Source organism: Marmota monax, unplaced genomic scaffold (genome assembly GCF_021218885.2).
Source record: "Marmota monax isolate L192 unplaced genomic scaffold, Marmota_monax_Labrador192_F-V1.1 WCK01_AAM20220418_F8-fsc00243, whole genome shotgun sequence".
NCBI classification, from domain to species: domain Eukaryota; kingdom Metazoa; phylum Chordata; class Mammalia; order Rodentia; family Sciuridae; genus Marmota; species Marmota monax.
Window position 1 is genome coordinate 394,278 of NW_026694604.1, and position 18,725 is coordinate 413,002.

An 18,725-nucleotide genomic window follows, 5' to 3' on the forward strand; every position below is an offset into this window, starting at 1 on the left:
ATACATTAACTAACTATGACACATGAACCATGACAAAACAGAGGGTTGGAGTCAATGATAATCTTGTTGCTTGAAGACTCTATCATATCTATTCACTCATAAATAATGTAACAGGAGCCTGGTACATGCCAGGAACTGTGTTGAGTACTTGACAAAGTGGTAACATAAAGTAGAAAGAAACAAGTAGCAAGCAAACACTATGTCCCAGTGATTGCACTCCTAGGTATACACCCAATAGAAATGCAGACATATATGCACCAAAAGACATGAACAATCAGCGACTCAGGAGGCTGAGGCAGGAGGATTGCCTCAACAACTTAGCAACTTATCAAGACCCTGTCTCAAAATTAAAAAAATAAATAAATAAAAAGAGTTGGGGGTGTAACTCAATGGCAAAACAACCTGGGTTCAATCCTCAGCACCAAAAGGTTTTCAAAAGAAAAACAAAAACAGGCATGAACAAATATAGTCAGAGCAGTACAGGCTAAGTATCCTAAGTATCCCTTATCCAAAATGCCTGGGCCCAGAAGATTTTCAGATGTTGAATTTTTTCAGATTTTGAAATATATATGGATAGATATAATGAGATATCTTGGGGATGGACCCAAGTGTACACATGAAATTCTTTAGTATATCATATACCTCATGCACACAACCCAAAGGTAATTTTATGGAACATTTTAAATAATCCTGTGCATGAAAAAATTTCATGGTATGGAATTTTCCACTTGGGGCATCAGTCAGCACTCAAGAAGTTTCAGATTTTAGAACACTTCAGATTTCAAATTTCCAGTTTAGGCAGGCTGTTGTGTTCGTACTTGCTCCAATCTGAAAACAACCCCAAAATTGAATCATGATAGAATAAATAAATGTGGCCTATTGTTACAATGTGGGAAATTTGGATGCAATGGTGCCATCTACCAAGAAGCAGACACTTGGGGCCCAGTTAGTCCACCAAGGAGGCTCCACAGTAAAACATGCATGGGATTTCGGAGAAGCCACAAATATCTCAAAAATCCATACATCTGTAATAACTCAAGATTGTTCTCTTAACAATCAGGCCATATTTCTCCAGGTCCCAACAGCAGGCTAGCTTCTGTGGAGGCTTCCAGCCCCTCGGTGAACCTACAGGAGGAGGTGGTTCTTCTACCTTGCCCTCTGCACTTTTTTTCCACATCCCTGTATTTGCTCTTTTATTGATAACAGTCAACAGTCTCTTCCCCTCATATACAGAGAAACTTCTGTGCAGAAAACTATGTATCCGAGTTGTTTTTAGTTACAGATAGAATAAACGAAAATTTATTGCTATACATAACATACAAACCTCACAAATAAAAATGTTACACAAAAGGAGCCTTTTCTGCAAAGTTTTAAATGCAGGTAAAAACTGATCTATGGTGTCAGTTGCCAGAATAAAGGCCTACCTCCATGGAAGCAGGAAACGGCAATGACAGAGAGAGCCGGGGGAGAGGAGTTCTAGAATTTTCTATTTCTTTTTTTATTTTTAAATATTTATTTTTTAGTTTTCGGCAGACACAACATCTTTGTTTGTATGTGGTGCTGAGGATCGAACCCGGGCCGCACGCATGCCAGGCGAGCGTGCTACCACTTGAGCCACATCCCCAGCCCCTAGAATTTTCTATTTCTTAACCTGGTACATATCTATGTTTATTTTATAATAACACATCAGAGGCACACTTGTGATTAGTGTACATCACTATGTGTGTGTGTGTGTGTATATATATATATGGTATACATGTTATGATTATATTATAAATATAATAGGTAAAAATACACAAGCAGTGTATTTTTACACCCTGCTGTTTATATAGTAATGTATACTCATCACAAGTGTATATTTAATATTTCCATGTGTGATCTCTATATATTATGTTTCTATTGAAATCTTATATTAAAAACCTAAATTAGGAGATGATAGAAAGTAAGAAAACTAAAAATGTAATGTGACCACTTTAGGGCTGAAGGAGCACAGAGGTTGAAGAAACACACGCACGTGCACACACACAGACACATGGACACACACACACGGATACAAAGTTCTGAATGACTTTGTTTCTGTAATGATACCCTTGTTGTCCTGCACTAGGATTCTAGACTGCATCCCCTGAATGCTAACACGCTCTGTTACTTCCCACCTGGCAAAGAAAACAAACAAAAACCACAGTCAGCCCCCTGCTCTGCTGCAACTGGCCCCTTGATCACACTGAGGGATGGCCCATGCTGGCTGTCACTTCTAGGACCCCAGGCTCTTCTCCACCCATTGCGGCCAGGCTTCCATTTCCTCCAACCCAAAGCACATGCTCTCAGCGTATCTCAGGGGACCCTCCATCCTGATGGCCACTTGCCCATCCTCACACTACCCAGCCTCCCAAAAGTATTAGGCACAGCCACTTCCTTTAGCAAGAGTCACTCTTCCGCACCTGGGAGCCATACTTCCCTGGCTAGCTTCCCATGTGGCTGGCTGCTCCATCTTGGTTTCTCTGCTGACCTCTCCACCTTTGCTTGACCCCGAGTGGGGGCAGAATTCCCAGGCTGGGTCTTCAGTCTCCACTCCTTTCTACCTCTGCTATTCCTCAAGAAGAGCTCAGCAAGCCGTGTGGCTTTCCATTCCATCCATTTGCTGATGACTCTCAAATACTTATCTCCACTCTTAAGCTATTACATTGATATGGATGTCTTAGAGGAATCTAAAAATCACCCTGCCAAGAAGTGGACTTCCCTCCAGAATTGACTCTATTCCTACCCAACTCGTTCCCATCTCATGGGCTACGTGACTATTCACCTCATTATTTATCTTCAAGAGCCTCATTATATCTTGAAGAGCCACCCTGGGTCATTCTCTTAGATCCTGCATCCATCCTCCATGAATCCTGCCAGCCCTACTTCGAGACAGAGCCACAGCTTGGCCCTCCCTTCCCTAATAGTAGTCCAAGCCACTGTTCTCTCACAAAAGCCTCCTAACCGGCCTCTTCCTTCCTTCCTTCCAATCTCGCCCTTCTTCCACGGATTCTTTACACAGCAGCACAGTAGACTTTTAACACTATAAACCGGACCAATTTCTTCCCTGCGGAAAACTCTCCAATTTACTGCCTTTGGAATCAGGTCCAACAGGTTTGTCGTGATCGGCTCCGGTCCACCTTCAATCCCTCCCAATTCCTCATTCACTCTGCTCTGACCACAGCTCTGCTTTCTTCTGCCCCGCACAACACCCCACACTCGCTCCCAAAGCAAACTCCCAGAATTCCACGTGAGTCACCCTCTCTGACTCGATGTCACTTTCTGAGAAAGGTCTTCCCCACTCACCCTAGGGAACAGGATTCTGCATCTCTTTCACTTTTGCCTCCATATCTTATTTCTTGATTATTTATTGTTTATTCTTATCTCTGCTTTACATCACATTGCCATCTTAGTTACTGTCCCCAGGTGGGACAGTAAGTTCTATGGGAGCAGAGCAAGAATTTAGAGCCATCTATTCATTCCACAGGGAACTAGTTTCGGGACTCCCGGCAGATAATGAAATCCTTGAATGCTCAAACCCTTGTAAAATGGTGAAGAATTTGCATGTAACCTATATACATCCTCCCAAGTACTTTAAATCATCTCTAGATTATCAAGCCTAATACAGTGTAAATGCTATAGAAATGTTGCAGTATGTTTTCTTAGGAACAACGACAAGATGAAATGCTGTACATGTTTTGTACAAGCATAATTTTTCCCCAGAGATTTTCAATCCATGGTTGGTTGAATCGACCAATATGCATCCTGGAGAAATGGAGGGTCACTGTATTTTGGGTGGAGGATTGTGGATGGGAGGTGAGAGGCAGGCAAAGACAAGTTGTGGAAGATCCTATTTGACAAATGAACAAAGAGGTGAAAGTGCTGACTAAAATATTCATCATAGCAGTTGCAATAAAATCTTTTTCTCCATGTTAAAAAAAAAGAGATGAATAAAACTCTCATAACACTGTCTACTTGAGGCCATGTCGACACTGTCATAAAGAGAAGGGACAATGGTTGTTACATAAAATGAAAAGAAAGTCAGCAAAATTGAACCCACATACCCTTTTCCTGGTGGCAGAGGCTGTTTGGGAGGACAGGAGAGTCAGGCACCTGAGCCAGGGACGGGCAGGGGGCAGAACTCCAGGACAAAAGACTTCCCCTCGTGCTGTGGCCATTGTTGCTCCCGAGCCTCAGGAGCCAGTGGTCAGACAAGGAGGAGCTGGTGGAGCCTGTGGAGGAAGCACAGACATGTGGAGGCTGGACCCAAAGCCTCCCTTCAGGGCCCAGGGGGAGCTTGCTATGCCCAGATACCCAATCCTACCACTCAGCCCTGGAACCCCATGGACCCAGAGCAGAACTACAGATAGAAAAGTGAATGACCAGAGGGGAAACCAGTGGTGGGGATACATGTGACCAAGTTCAGAGAGAGGAATTTGGTCGCAGAAAGCAAAGTACAGATGAGGAGGTCATTCAGTTGGTAAAGCTCTTGCCTGGCATGCCCAAAGCTCTAGGTTTGATCACTAGCACCACAAAAAAAAAAAAAAAAAAAAAAGAAAGAAAGAAAAGAAGAATGTACTGATGAGTATTAAAATACTTGCATTTTATCCCCAGGACCCATGGCCCCAGTTCCTACAGGTCAACATACAATAGCTACACTATAGGAGCATACCCCAACCTCAGGAAAACCAAATCTTTTATAATGGGCATGAAGAATGCCTATCTACCCTTTGATCTAGAGGAGATATTATTATGCTGAAAAGTATGAAAATCTGTCCATCTCTTTTATGGTGTTTATTCTTCTTTGAATGTCTACCTTCTACAAATGGAAGTAAGACTTGCATTAGAGTTTACACAGACATGCTGAGGGCCCTTGGTTTTATACGGTCATTTTCCAACAATATTTTGAAAATCAGATTAACTTTTTTTATTTTATTTTTTTAATTTAAGTGTTCTCTTGAACCAAAGATAAGGATGGCCACTTTGCAAAGTGGAACAGGTCACATAAAAGGGTCAGCTTTGGCACTTTTCCCCCCTAGACTCTCAAGCAAGTTTAAGGCTAACAAATGAATTGTTGGGGTGCCATTGAACAGCTACATTTTCTAGAAAGGTCCTGCACCGCTTTTAACAGCTCTTCCCTTTCTAAGGGTTAATCAGGTTTACATGGCATCAGTTTAATTTAATCTGGCTTGATATGACCAAGATTAGGAAAAATGGAATCACACCCCCCAAGTATCACAAGTCCTGCATACAAGCCGGGTGTGGTGGTGCACGCCTATAATCCCAGAGGCTCAGGAGGCTGAGGCAGGAAGAACATGAGTTCAAAGCCAGCCTCTGCAAAAGCGAAGCACTAAGCAACTCAGTGAGACTGTGTCTCTAAATAAAATACAAAATAGGGCTGGGGAGGTGGCTCAGTGGTCGAGTGCCCCAGAATTCAATCCCCAGTACAAAAAAAAAAAAAAAAAAAAGTCCTGCAAATAAATACTTACTCTTTCCCACTTTCTTGATTTACAATGTATCTATTCCACATCTTGAGAAGTGGGCTATTGGCCTATGGGGTTCAGACACGTTTTTTTTTTTTTTTTTTAACTAAGGATTGAACCCAGGGGCATTATACCACTGAGCTATATCCTCAACTCTTTTTAGTTTTATTTTGAATCATTAAATTGTAGGAAGCTGGCCTCAAACATGTGGTCCTCCAGCCTTAGCCTCCTAAGTCTCTGGGATTACACGCATGTTTCATGACACCTGGCTCTGGGACTCAAATTTTTATAGCAGCTGCCTATCTTCCTGGTCCTGGATACTCAACTAAACACCTTCACAATTCTTACAGTGACTTCCCAAATGCCTTCTTCTAACGAGCAGTTGTACCCACCTCTCATGGAGCTGCTGGCAGACCAGGGAGGGATGCTGTTTCGCTTCTGATAAAATAGGATGTAAGCCCCTCGAGTATTGACCTCATCTTCTCGAAGGGGTTCCACCATGCTGTCATCATAACTGTACCACTGGCCATCCAGAGAGTTCCGGCAATAGGCTGCAAAGGTCCAAACCCCAAGTCTCAATTATCAGGGCCCCAAAGGGCAGGAGGACATTTTCCACTGGCATAGCTGAAAAACGGACATGCTTATAACAGAATGAGAAAAAGAGTCACGTGGGGCAAGAAATGAATTCTGTGGAATCATAAAAGATCAGTAGGTCATACTTCCCAATTCTTAATAATAAAGAGCACTTCTCAGCCTAAGTTGAATCCTTATGCTGCAGCCCTCCCTCAGGCAAAATCTCCCATAAAAGGGAGCCCCATGTTATGTAGCCACACAATATAGTCTATGTTCACCCCATTTCTTCTGAAAAATTTCAAAGTGCACATCTGTAATTAAGTATGCAATAAGTGGAAATAAGAATCACAGTTGGGACTTTGGTCAATGTCTTTTCTACAAGAACTAGAATCAAACATTTCAGGAAAGATAAATGATTCTCCCCACCTCCCAAGTGACTAAAAAATATCCCTCTTCTTGCACTTTATATTTCAGTGAACAATAACAAAACCCACTGATGGGGATGTTAGCAAGCTTTTTCTGTAAAGGACTAGATAAGCAAATAGTTCCAGCTTTGCAGGTCTCATAGAGCCACATATACTCTCTGCCACATATTCTTGCTCTTCTTTTTTTTCCATTCATAGAGTTATAAAACTTGTAGGTCAGACAAACACAGGCCCTGGACAGAATATGAACCACAGCCTATAATTTACTAACCTCTGCACCCATCTGGACCAGGCAGCTCGGAATTCATCTTTGTTCTTCTTTTCTCTTCCCACAAGACCCAGTCCAAAAGTCATTCTTACTAATTCTACTTCCAAAACATGTCTGGAACACTCTGTCAATATCCAGTCAATACTGTTGTGCACCTGAGCCCCAGAAACATCCTCCTAAATGTAATTTCAACTTTTAGTCTCATTGGGATCTACTGTCTACTCATTCTCCATAGAGCAGAGCAACTATTTCCATTTGTACACTAGGTTATGCTCTTACTTCTTGACTTAAAACCTTTAAATGGCTTCTGTGACATTGTAAGGATGTTTGCTCCTTGGAATCATAAAAGTTATAGTGTCTTTTTCTATGCTAAATGACAGCTCCTGCGTAGCTTTAGGATGGGACTAGTCACCAGAAAGATCAAGGCAGGATTTGTAGGTTGGGACTTTAAGCCAATGAGACAAAAAAAAAAAAAAATCAAAGTTCAGAAATAGACCCAAACATAAAAATGTAATATCTGATAGCATTGCAAGGAATTAAGTGGACTTTTCAATTAGTGATAGTCTTAGTACAAATTGGTATCTTCTAGGGGTTGGGGAAAGAAGTGGATCTCTCTCTCTCTCTTTCTCCAGAGCATCATGGAACTCCAAACAGGAGATTTAAATGTAAAAAATCTAAAATTGCTAGTAGAAAACACAAGATAAATACTTTTTAATCTTAGAGTAAAAAAGGTTTTTCGTGAATGACTCAAAATCCAAATGTCACAAAAGAAACAATTGATAAGTAGGCTAGCTAGAAAAAGTACCATAAAAACCTTCTGCATGGCAATATGACCACTGGAAGAGTCAACTGGCAGAAGTTGGGGACTGTTGCACCAATCGATCTGAAAAACAATCAAAGGATATGCACAGAAAGTTCACAGAAAAGAAGCCACAAGGACCCTTAGACAGATGAAAAGAGGCTCAAACTCACTCTCACACTCACAGTGTGAGTGTGAAATTGGTATTGTTCACTTCCCCCTCTAGACTGGCAAAAATCCAAAGGTTTTATAGTACATTTTACTGGAGGGTTATAAGGAAACAAGCATTCTCTTACTGCTGAAAGGAGTGAAAATGTTCTACAACCCCCTGTGCAGGGAAATTTGATAGTATTTGTCAAAAATGCAGATCCAGTGCTTGCCTAGCATACACTAGGCCCTGCATTGGACCCCCAGCACCCCACAAAACAAAAGCAAACAAAACCGCACTGACCAAGCTACCCAATTCTGAGAATTGGTCCTGCCTACAAACTTGTACCTGTAGGAAATGATCTACCTGAGGTGTTAGGACAGCAATATTGGTAATAGCAATATGAATGAATATGAATGAACCAGTCCAAAGTCCATCAACAGGACACTTAACATAATTCACACACCTATTTGGCACATTTATAGAAGAAGATGCGGAAACTTTCTGTAAATCTATAAAGATTTCCAAGACATATTTTAAGAGAGGATTAAAAAAAAAAAAGCCAAGTATAAAAACAGAAAAATACTACTTTTACTTAACTTAGGGGATGGAGAGGAAATATAGAAAAGGAATACAGTTAAGTATCAATGACCATAGACCCACAATTGCCTGCATTTATATAAAGAAAGCATGAAGAATAGAGAAGAAATTATTAAAAGTAGTTACCCTTGACAGAGGAGGGGACAGAGAAGGGACAAAGATGGGATCCAGACTTTTCACCGCCCACCCTTTTAGGCTATGTGAATTCTGAAGCCTAGGAACAGTGACCCACCACTGTCTCACACATTAAAAATGAAAACGAAGGCATTGTGGATTTCTGAAAATGTCCATTTCTGACATGTGGTGAAATGACCAGGCTTCCGGAAAGCAGAAAGGAACAAAGCCACAATGTCAAAAGACACTGGGAGAGAGAGTGACAGCTCAGATTTTTGAGAGCCCAGCACACAGATGGAGTGGCGGACTCCACCAGCCGGGCTGAGGGAGTTCAACCCAGATGAGGGCTGCTTCCGGGGAGAGACAAGAAGGGAGCCTGCACCAGTAGGCAGCAGCCCCAGAGGCTCAGAGCTACGGGTCTTGGGTGCTACCAAAGACTGGGTGAGGTGGAGGCCAAAAACAAAAACCAGGATCCTTCAACAAAGAAACAGGACAAGAAGTTAAATCATGACAGCCATTTAAAAAAAAAAAAAAATGCAGGATCAGGGGTTGAGACTCAGTGGTAAAGTACTTGCTGCCTTGCACTGTGAGGTTCAATCCTCAGCACCACCTCAAAATAAATAAATCAAGATATTGTGTCTATCTACAACTAAAACATATTTTTTTAAAAAATGCAAGAATGTGGTTAGAAGACAAAGCTGAAGAAATCTCCCAGAGTCCATCAAAAAGAGACAAGGAGATGGAAGAGTGAACATGAGAGTGTTCCTAGTGTTTCTGTAACAAATTAGCCTATGCTCGGTTCCTTATGACAACACAGATTTATTACTGTGGAGTCCAGGAAGACAAAACAGGTCTCGCTGTTTTGGACAAAACAGGTCTCGCTGGTCTAAAATCGAGGTGTCAGCAGGGCTGCCATCCTCCCAGTGGTTCTCAGGGAGAATGAGCTTTCTCATTTTTTCAGCTTCTCAAGGCTGCCTGCATTCCCTGGCTTCTGGCTCCTTCCACCTTCAAAGCAACTGATGGCCAGTTGAGGTGGAGCCCCATCTGCATCACTACTACCATTCTACTTCCCCTTTCACATTTAAAGTGATTACATTTGGTTCACACAGGTATCTAGGTGCATCTCTTTACCTTGAGGTCAGCTGATCAACCACCTTGACCCCGCCCCCCCTTGCCAGGTAAAATAGCATATCCACAGGTTCTAAGCCTTAGGACATGGACATATTTGGGACATCATTATTCTGCCTACCATAGACAGGGAATGTCCACACACACATGAAGTAATACAATGCACAGAGTTATTCGTTGAGTACAGGTTGAGCATCACTACTCTAAAAATCCGAAATCCACAAATGCTCCAAAAATCCAAAAATTTTTAAGTGTTGACAAGTGGAAAATTCCACACCTGACTTCATGTCATGGGTCACCAGCCAAAGGCAGGCAAACTAAAAATATTGTATAAAATTACCTTCAGAATATGCATGTAAGATATATATGAAACATAAATGAATTTTGTGTTTTCACATGAGTTCTCCCCTCAAGATATCTCATTACAAAAATGCAAATATTCCAAAATCTTTTAAAAAAAAAAATTCCAAAGCAATTCTAGTCTGAAGCATTTCAGATAAGGGATACTCAACTGTATTATAGTGAAAGTTTGGAACAACCAAAATGTCCATGAATAGAAGATTGGTGAAATAAACCATGGTACATGCATACCATGAAATACTAAGCAATCGTTTCAAACCAAGAATGGCCTAAGTCTCTATATACCAATATGGAAATATCTTGAAGATACATTACTAAATGAAAAAAGCCAGGAACAGAATTACATACACCATATTCTACCCTGTGTTTAAAAGAGAGTAGTGGGAAATGAGCTCAGGACTGTGTATCTGCTTGTTGCCAGAAACTCTGGAAGGACACAGAAAACCAATAAAAGTGGTTTGAAGTCCAATGGACAAGAGTCAAGGTTAACAGCAACACTGTTTGTTGTGTGTGGGTTTAGTTTGTTTTTTTTTTTTTTTTTAACATCATTAGATTTTTTTTGAGCCATCGGAATATATTCCCAAAGACAAGTACCACATGATCTCACTCATGTGGAATCTAAAAAAGTTAACCTCCTAGAATAGAACGGTGGTTACCAGAGACTGGAGAAGGAGGGCTGGGGAAAGGGTGATCAGTGGGTTTCAAGTCATTGTTAGGAATGAGAAGTTTTGGCACTCTGTTGGGCAGTTAGGGTGACATTGTACAATGATGACATTGCACTGTAATTTTCAAAAAACTACAAAAAAAGATTTTGACTGTTTCCATCCAAAAAAAACATTGAACGTTTGAGGAGATAGATATGCTTTCCCTGATTTGAACACACTATATAACACATATATATATATTTCAAAACATCCCGTGGTATACCCTAAAATATATATAAATTTTATGTGTTAATTTTTTTTATTTTAATTTTTAAAAAATGAACACAAGGAAATTTCTAGATCTGAAGATCAGTGCCCAGCAGAAAAGAATGAAATCACCCACATGACGGTCAGCCTGCAAAAATCCAGAGCACTGGTGATAAAGAACCTGAGAGCTTCCAGGAAGAAAAAAAATAGATCCCAGATAAAGAAACAGAAATGAAACTGGCCTGACCCATTTCGACACCGAGACCTCCATTCCATTCTCATGATGCACCCCTGACCAAAGATGGACAACGACCATCCATCTAGAATTCTATGTCCAACCAGACTGTCAATCAAGGGTGGGAATAAAGGCGCTTTCTGACATGCAGGGACTCAAAATGTATGCTCCCATCATCCTCTTAGGAAGTTGCTAAAAGGTGTGCTTCCCCGAAAATGAAGACAGTGGTGCTCATTACAGCATCCTCTGCAGTTTGGGGTTATTCATGTTAGACGTCACTGCAGGCCAGAAACCATGGAGTCGGAAGCTGAGTGGCTCAGGGCTCTGCCATTTAGGCAGCAGCGTGGGATCATCAGGAAGAAGATCCTCAAGATGGCCCAGACCCCACCTGGGTTTGCACTGGCTGCAGACAATCCCCTGCTTCCACTCCTTGCCAGCCCCCTCTTCCTCTGGAATCTTCTCCCCCTGGATTTAGTATAACCAGATTTTTTCCCCCAGGAAAACGGTAGCATATGGTGTAAGCAAAAAGACCCTGAGACACTCTGTGGAAACCGGGTCCCTTGTCACCAGCTCAAAATTGCAGATTTTCTTCCCCTTTAAGGCTCACCCCAGGAAAGGATCTGGATTTTGCATTTAGTGAGACAGTTTTCTGGGCACACACATACCAACGCTTCCCATTCCTACATTCCCCCCTGATTTTACACCAATGTTCTTAATTTATGCTGGAGACACCCCACGAGTTTATACAAAAGAAGCCAGCCCAGGCAGCCTCGTAAATGACAAGCCCCAAGTTCCAGTTGTCCTTATTTTCATCACTAATGTGTGCACAGGGACTAATTCATCTATGAGGCTCACTGTTAAAAAAAAAAAAAAATCTGAGGTTAATACAGCAAGAAAGATGTCTCCCCAGATAAAGACGGATGGCCAAGAATTTCTGTTGAGCTATTTTTAGCCTTGAGAAGGGAGACCGGAGAAGTAGCTGGACAGAATGGTGCTTCAGGCTATGAGGATGGCAAGTCTCTCATCTAGGGCAGAACAGCTATGGGAGAATGGGAAGGTACTGGACAGCAATACAGGAACAGTGCGGTGTCCACCTTAACCTTCAGTATGACCAGCCCAGCTCCAGCCTCCAACCCTCCTCTTTGTCCACTCCTGTGCCCCCTGACCTGTTACTCCATTCTCATTTCTCTCTCCCCAAGGGCATCTATACTGTCCTCCATGGCAGAGAGCACATCCTAACCTCTCAGATCATACAGATCAGCCTCCACTAAGACCCACATAATGGACACTCAATTGCTGCTGCTACCAATAGCTCTCTGCAGGCTTCCTGTGGTCACTGAGATATTTTCAAGGGACAAAAGCGAGGAATGACATAAGCAAGAACAGTAATGAGTCATGATGCTCTCTAAAAGCTTTCCCGGGGAAGACTGTGAACGACTGGGAGAGTCTCCTGGTAATTTGTTTCTGTTTTTCAATTCATCTGCTGTTCCCAATTTCTCCAGATGAACAGAAAGGAAACTGACTCCCAAAGAATCAAAAGAGACAAGATCTGATAAGAGTTCTTGTGTTAAATCGCAGGTAAGGTTAAGCGTCATTCTCTGGGTTCCAAAAATGACCCTCCTACATTTGACATGCCTGAAAATTTGGGCCGTAACTCACTTTACATCTCAACCATGAATCTAACTCCACATCAGCACGATGGGTGGGACCAGGCACCCTCCTCTCTTGCACACATTCTGGTGTGCAGGAGGGAAGGAGTCAGCCAGGCCGAGTGCCCAGTCAGTATCCAAGGAGTGCCGATTCTTTTGAGGCTCAGGCCACAGCCAAGACACACAGCCATGGTCACCATGTGCAAGAGGCATAGCAAGGCTCACCTGTGTAATGCCCACCTTGCAGACTGCCGTGGTGGTTGCAGACCGCGTACAAGTCGTACAGGAAGTCCAGCGGGTAGCTGGTGGGCAGGCAGGCCGGCTGCTTCCAGGAGGGCCAGGGGCCTGGCACTGGCTTGGAACTGGTGCTCCTCTGGGCCACATGGGGAGCCATGTTGAGTCCAGAGAGCGGGAACCTCACCAGCGTGGAGAGCTTGTTTCTTCTCTCCCCCACCTGGCAGAACCTCTTGAGGTGGATGATGAGGATATCAGGCAGGGTCCACAGACTCAGCTTCACCATGCCCCGCTGGAGGACTTTGCAATGGGGGCACTTCCACGCGTCGTCCTGGGCCAGCTGGAAAGGAAGCCACCGGGAGCATGAGGCCTTCGCCACGGCAAGGCGGCCAGCCCCCTTCCCGGCCAGGGGGTGCCCCCCGGGGCGGGACCTGCTCCTCCTTGGTGTAGAACTGAAAACATTCATCCAGGGTACAGCTGGGCTGCTGGTGGGTCTGCTGCTGCCTCCAGACGCTCTCCGCATCCTGCACCCGCTCCTCCTGGAGGCTCCCAAACAGGCTGCACGGAAGGAGGGGACACCGGGGGTGCTCAGCGCTGCAGCCCCCCTCTCTCCTCCTGGACTGGTCTGGTCTGTCTCTCCTTACGGCAAACCCAGTGGACAGCATCACTGGGTGAGGTCACAGGCTCCCAGGACCTCTACACACTTCTGACCTTGTGCTCACCCTCTCTTATAGGAATCGTCTGTCTCCCCCATCAGCTCCTCAAGGAAACAAGCCTCGGGCTCATGCCCCTTTGTTTTCCTTGTCCTAACCCAATGACTCATGCCTGGTAAAGGATCAATAGATACTTGGACTGAAAAAAATGTCCTTTTTCAAAGTAAGACTGATGTTTGATAATAAAGAGCCTAAACTGGAGGCAGACGGCCTGGGTTCCAATCCCAGCTCTGTCTCATGACCTTAAGCTGTATGACCTTAAGCAATGGCTTAACCTCTCTGTGCCTCAGTTTCTACCCAAGAAATGCAGGATAGAGCAGTTACTGCTTCATAGTACCCCACACAGGAGGTCATGAAGATTAAATAAAGTGTTGACAGCAGTGACTGGCACAGGTGAGGGCTATCTGAGCATGTGCTTCTCCTAGCACCACCATCATGATGACCATTTCTATCACGACCATTTATACAAGGATGTGTGCACATGGCCCTCTGGTGGTACCGGGGACACTGGGTCCATGGAAGATGTGAGGGTTCAGGCAGGCCATCTCAGCTCTGGGGACAACGGTTCTGTTGACTCACCACTCCTTTGCAGAGCTGTCCCACTCCACGGCCAACTTGACGTGGGGGGGCCCTCCCGGCTTCCTGAGGTGCAAGGCCCTATGGGAGGAACAAGGAACCTGTCAGAAAACAGAGGTCTTCCCACAGCTCCACTGGGCTCCACAGCCTGCCTCCAAACGCAGAAACCTCAAGCTGATCAAACTGAGGAGAGCCAGTGGCAGGGTTGCTGTCTGCTAGCCTAGTCCTAACCCTACCTCTGAACGTTCTCCCCTGAGTGTCTGGGTCGCAGGGGTTTTTGAATACTACGAGGGCACAGATCAACTGTCCCACCACAGCCCCAGCCACCTTCTCAGTGTCTTCACAGGGCAGTTCCACAGTAACATTCCAGACAAATACGCAATATGATGAAGCCCCCAGAGACCTTCTGACTTTCCTACACAGCAATGCAGAAGGGGCACCCTCGAGCTACCCGACCCAACCTCAAAAAGTCTCACTCCAATGCACAGAAAGTCTGAGTGTGAGTCAACCTACAGCTCCTCCCAACTGCTGGGCCTCAGCCTATTCCAGAAAAGGCTGGTTCATTTTAACATAGAAGAGAAGGGATCAGAAAGAAGTGTGTGGGGGGGGTTTACTCCAAGATCCACAAGGACAGACACAAGGGGTGAAGAAGTCCACACCTGAAAGACTGTTGAGAATTTGTAGCCAGACAAAAGAGGGAAACTCAGATGAATCCTAAACTGTCACCAAAATGACTCAATAGACGTTTCCGAGGGCAGAATAGTCCTAGGGGAGCGTCAAGGTGCCTTCCTGCATGACTGAGAACAGGTGGAGCCAGGATCAAGGTGTGGCTGGGAGCAGCTCTCCTGGCGCAGTGAGTCCTCATTGGTTCAGAGGACATAATACTGGGGAGCTCTCCATCTAAGCCCCTTTCTTAGAACCCCAAACTCCCCGTTTCTACCGTGAGGGAGGGCTGCAATTGGGAAACTCTGCCTTGAGGAGTAATTTCATTCTGGGGTAACAAAATTGAAAGTCCAACGGATTTACATCCGTTGGGCCATAGAAGGGGCAGAGGGATGACTGGCAACAATGTTTACTCTTAGCATGGAAAGAATCATTGATCGGACAGCTTCATCCCCTCTCATTACAGCCCTGATTCAGACAGGGAAAAGACATTATTTGATACACACGCAGAGCCACTATGCCAAGCCTAGTAGGTACATAAACATCCCTACCCAGAAGGAGCTCTCAGAGTCCACCGGGGGAAGCGCGCAAAGAGATTAATGCAATACACCCACCATGTATGTGGGGTCTCAGAAGAAGCACTTGGCTTCTCTGGAGGGCAGGCAAGGGGCATTAGCCAGGTGAGAAGTTGAGAAGAAGAGTTCAGATTGGCAAACATTTAGTGTCTATGAGACGTTTAAGTAGAACAAGCAGGTGTGGCATCTAAGAGAAAAATCTAGGCTCATGCCTTCAGCCTACAGAGAGGTGATTAGAGCCAGGAGCAGGATCATCCAGGAATGGAACACAGAGGGAGAAAGCAGAAGCCAAAGGTAAAACATGGAGGCACAATACTTAAGGTCCCAGAAAGGGAGAGGAATACCTCAAGGAGACAAAAAAAAAAAAAAAAATTCTAGGAGATATGTCTATATGGTATATTCATTCAATGGTATATTATTCAGCCTTGAAAAGGAAGGAAATTCTGACACATGCCACAATGCGAAAGAACCTTGAAGATATCATACTAAGCAGCCTAAGCCAAACACAAAAGGAATAAATATATTTGCACGATTGTAAATATAAGAGGTATCTAGAGTAATAAAATCCATGGGGAAAAAACTAGAATGGTAGTTGCCAGAAGATAAAAAGAAGGGAAAACTGGGGGTAGCTTAATGGCTACAGAGTTTCAGTTTGGAAGGATGAAAAAAATTCTGGAAATGGTGTCAATGGCTGTATAACAATGTAGAAGTACATGGCAATGTAATGCCACGGAGCAGCACACTTAAAACATGGTTAAAATGATGCATTTTATGTCATGTATATTTCATCACAATTTTTTTTAAAAGGAAGAAATTTCTAGAACCAGAAGGAATAGGCAGGGATAGGCAGGCTAAGATGGGCTGAATGGAGGTCCTGGGAAAGGGGCAAGAGATGGAGACAGCAAGTGCTTGGGAGAGCTGTGCTGGCAGGTTAGGGTCAGAGGGGTAGAACCAGATGGCAGTGAGATTGGGTGAGTGGCAGGTGTGGGCCAGGACAGGTGTGCACCTGGGCTCTATCCTAGGGCCTCTCAAACTACCTATTGCAAAAGACCAGTTGGCTGGCTTGTTTCCAAACCACACAGAACACTACTTTGATCAAAAATAATAAAAATGTAACTTGGGTACAAGGTCCATTCTTTTTTTAAAAAAATTACTACATGCAACGTATCTTATATCACGCTATCCAACATTTCTCAATGTCTCCTCTCAAGCTCTTATCACGGACCTGGGACAACCAGCCTGTAGGCTGGCGCTGTACTGCTGAACAGATTTTAAGGAACACAGTTCTCATCTCTAACACTGAGCACCAGGAAGAGAGCCTTCTGCCCAGTGCTGCCCAAACGGGCCCCCGACGGACATGTATCCTGCTTCCCTATCTCTCTAGAGCACCCACCAGCCCAGGGATGTGGATGGGGTCTAGGTCCTCAAACCTTCCAGATTGCCCCAACCTACTTCTAATAAAGGGAGATAATTTTTTTTAAATAATAGAACTTGTACCCAAATTACATTTTTTTGTTATTTTTGATCAAAGTAGTATTCTGAAATGGTTTGGAAACCATCCAACCAACTGGTCTTTCATCTTAGGGAGTTTGAGATGCCCTAGGAAAGAGCACACCTGCATACCTGTCCACATCAGGAAATCCTTAGGGTCTATATGAAAATGAGCAAAAATGGGGTGACCAACACACAGAGCAAAATTACCCCTTAGGTAATGCACTGGCCCTTGTGGACAGCCCTGCCAAGGCTACGCATGGTGACGGGCTGTAGAGGGGGACATGGGGAGAATCAGGAAGTCAGAGGCATGGCAGACACGGCCACGCTGGCTTTGTCCTCTGCCCCATTTCACAGCTTTTCAGAGTTTCGGGCCAATGTTTGGGAGGCAGCCTTTCACCCACTCTAGGGAGACACAATAGTTGGGATTCAGTAGTGTGACCTCTTTGAATAAATGTGGGCATTTTAGTTAGACCAATCTGGATTCCAACTTGGGCTTGCCTGTTAACTAGATGTGTGAATGTAAGCAAGTTAACTAATCTCTGAAAAGTTCAGTATCCCCTCACCTTTGAAGTGGCCATAACAGTATTTCTCTGGCCATAAGGGGTCAAAGAGCAGAAATTCTCTAAGGACCCAACGAGGCTGAGGATGAAGAGGATCAAGAACAGCTAGTATTGTGAGCAATTTTATGAATGCATTTGTTTTCTTACCAATTCTTTTATTAAAACATTTGTTTTCTTACCAAACCTTCAGCTTCCTTACCTGTCAACTGCCCAGTGACAGAGCGGCCAACTGTCCTGTGGGGATAAGTAACTACAGGCCAGAGAAAGTCCCACAACCCGGATGGAGAACAGAGACCCCAGGTTCTATTGAGACAAAAGGAGAGGAGAGGGGTCATCAAATGGTCCTTGTGTTGCATGAAAAAAATGTTCAACATCTCTAGCAATTAGAGAAATGCAAATCAAAGCCACTGTAAGATTTCACTCCAGTCAGAATGGCAATTATCAAGAATACAAGCAACAATAAATGTTGGCGAGGATGTGGAGAAAAAGGTACATTCATACGTTGCTGGTGGGACTGCAAATTGGAACAACCATTATGGAAAGCAGTACAGAGATTCCTCAGAAAACTTGGAATGGAACCATCATTTGACCCAGCTATCCCACACCTCGGTTTATATCTAAATGACTTAAAATTAGCATACTACATTGACACAGCCAATTTAATGTTTATAGCAGCCCAATTCACAGTAGTTCAACTATAGAACCTACCCAGATGCCCTTCAATAAATGAATGGATAAAGAAAGTGTGGTACATACACACAATGGAATATTACCCATTCATAAAGAAGAGTGAAATTATGGCATTTGGCAATATATGGATTTATATTAGACTCAAGCTGCACAGAAATGACTCAAAACATGTCCATCACTTTTTTCTATAGTTTCTGTTTGTTTGTTTGTTTGTTGTAATACTAGGAATTGAACCTGGGATGCTCTACCCCTGAGCTACATCACCAGCCCTTTTTATTTTGAGACAGGGTCTTGCTACGTTGCCCAGACTGGCTTTCTCAACATCTTCTCTCAGCCTCGGAGTCACTGAAATTACAGGCATGAGCCCCCACACCAGGCATTCTTCAATGTGTTTTGAACATTCCTTTAATAACCAGTATTTAAATTGCCCAGACTGGCCTTGAACTTGTGATCCTCTGGCTGGCAGGGAGGAGACAGATGAGAGTGGTGGGAATATGAAGCTAAGGGAA

The 18,725-nt window shown here is 43.8% G+C and overlaps 1 protein-coding gene across 2 annotated transcripts in view; it reads right to left on the minus strand.

Moving 5' to 3' along the window:
- Positions 1-18,725, minus strand: part of Usp43 (ubiquitin specific peptidase 43) — an 80,662-nt gene that overhangs the window by 11,617 nt on the left and 50,320 nt on the right. Inside the window, exons 9-14 of one of the 2 annotated variants that reach the window (XM_046422220.2) lie at positions 17,726-17,829; positions 14,238-14,315; positions 13,377-13,503; positions 12,952-13,285; positions 5,894-6,052; positions 4,083-4,250 (exon numbers count right to left, since the gene is read on the minus strand). In XM_046422220.2, coding sequence (XP_046278176.1) covers positions 4,083-4,250; positions 5,894-6,052; positions 12,952-13,285; positions 13,377-13,503; positions 14,238-14,315; positions 17,726-17,829 — 970 coding nt within the window. Of the gene's footprint in view, positions 1-4,082; positions 4,251-5,893; positions 6,053-12,936; positions 13,286-13,376; positions 13,504-14,237; positions 14,316-17,725; positions 17,830-18,725 lie in introns of both variants that reach the window. The other variant, XM_046422219.2, reaches the window with a different exon arrangement.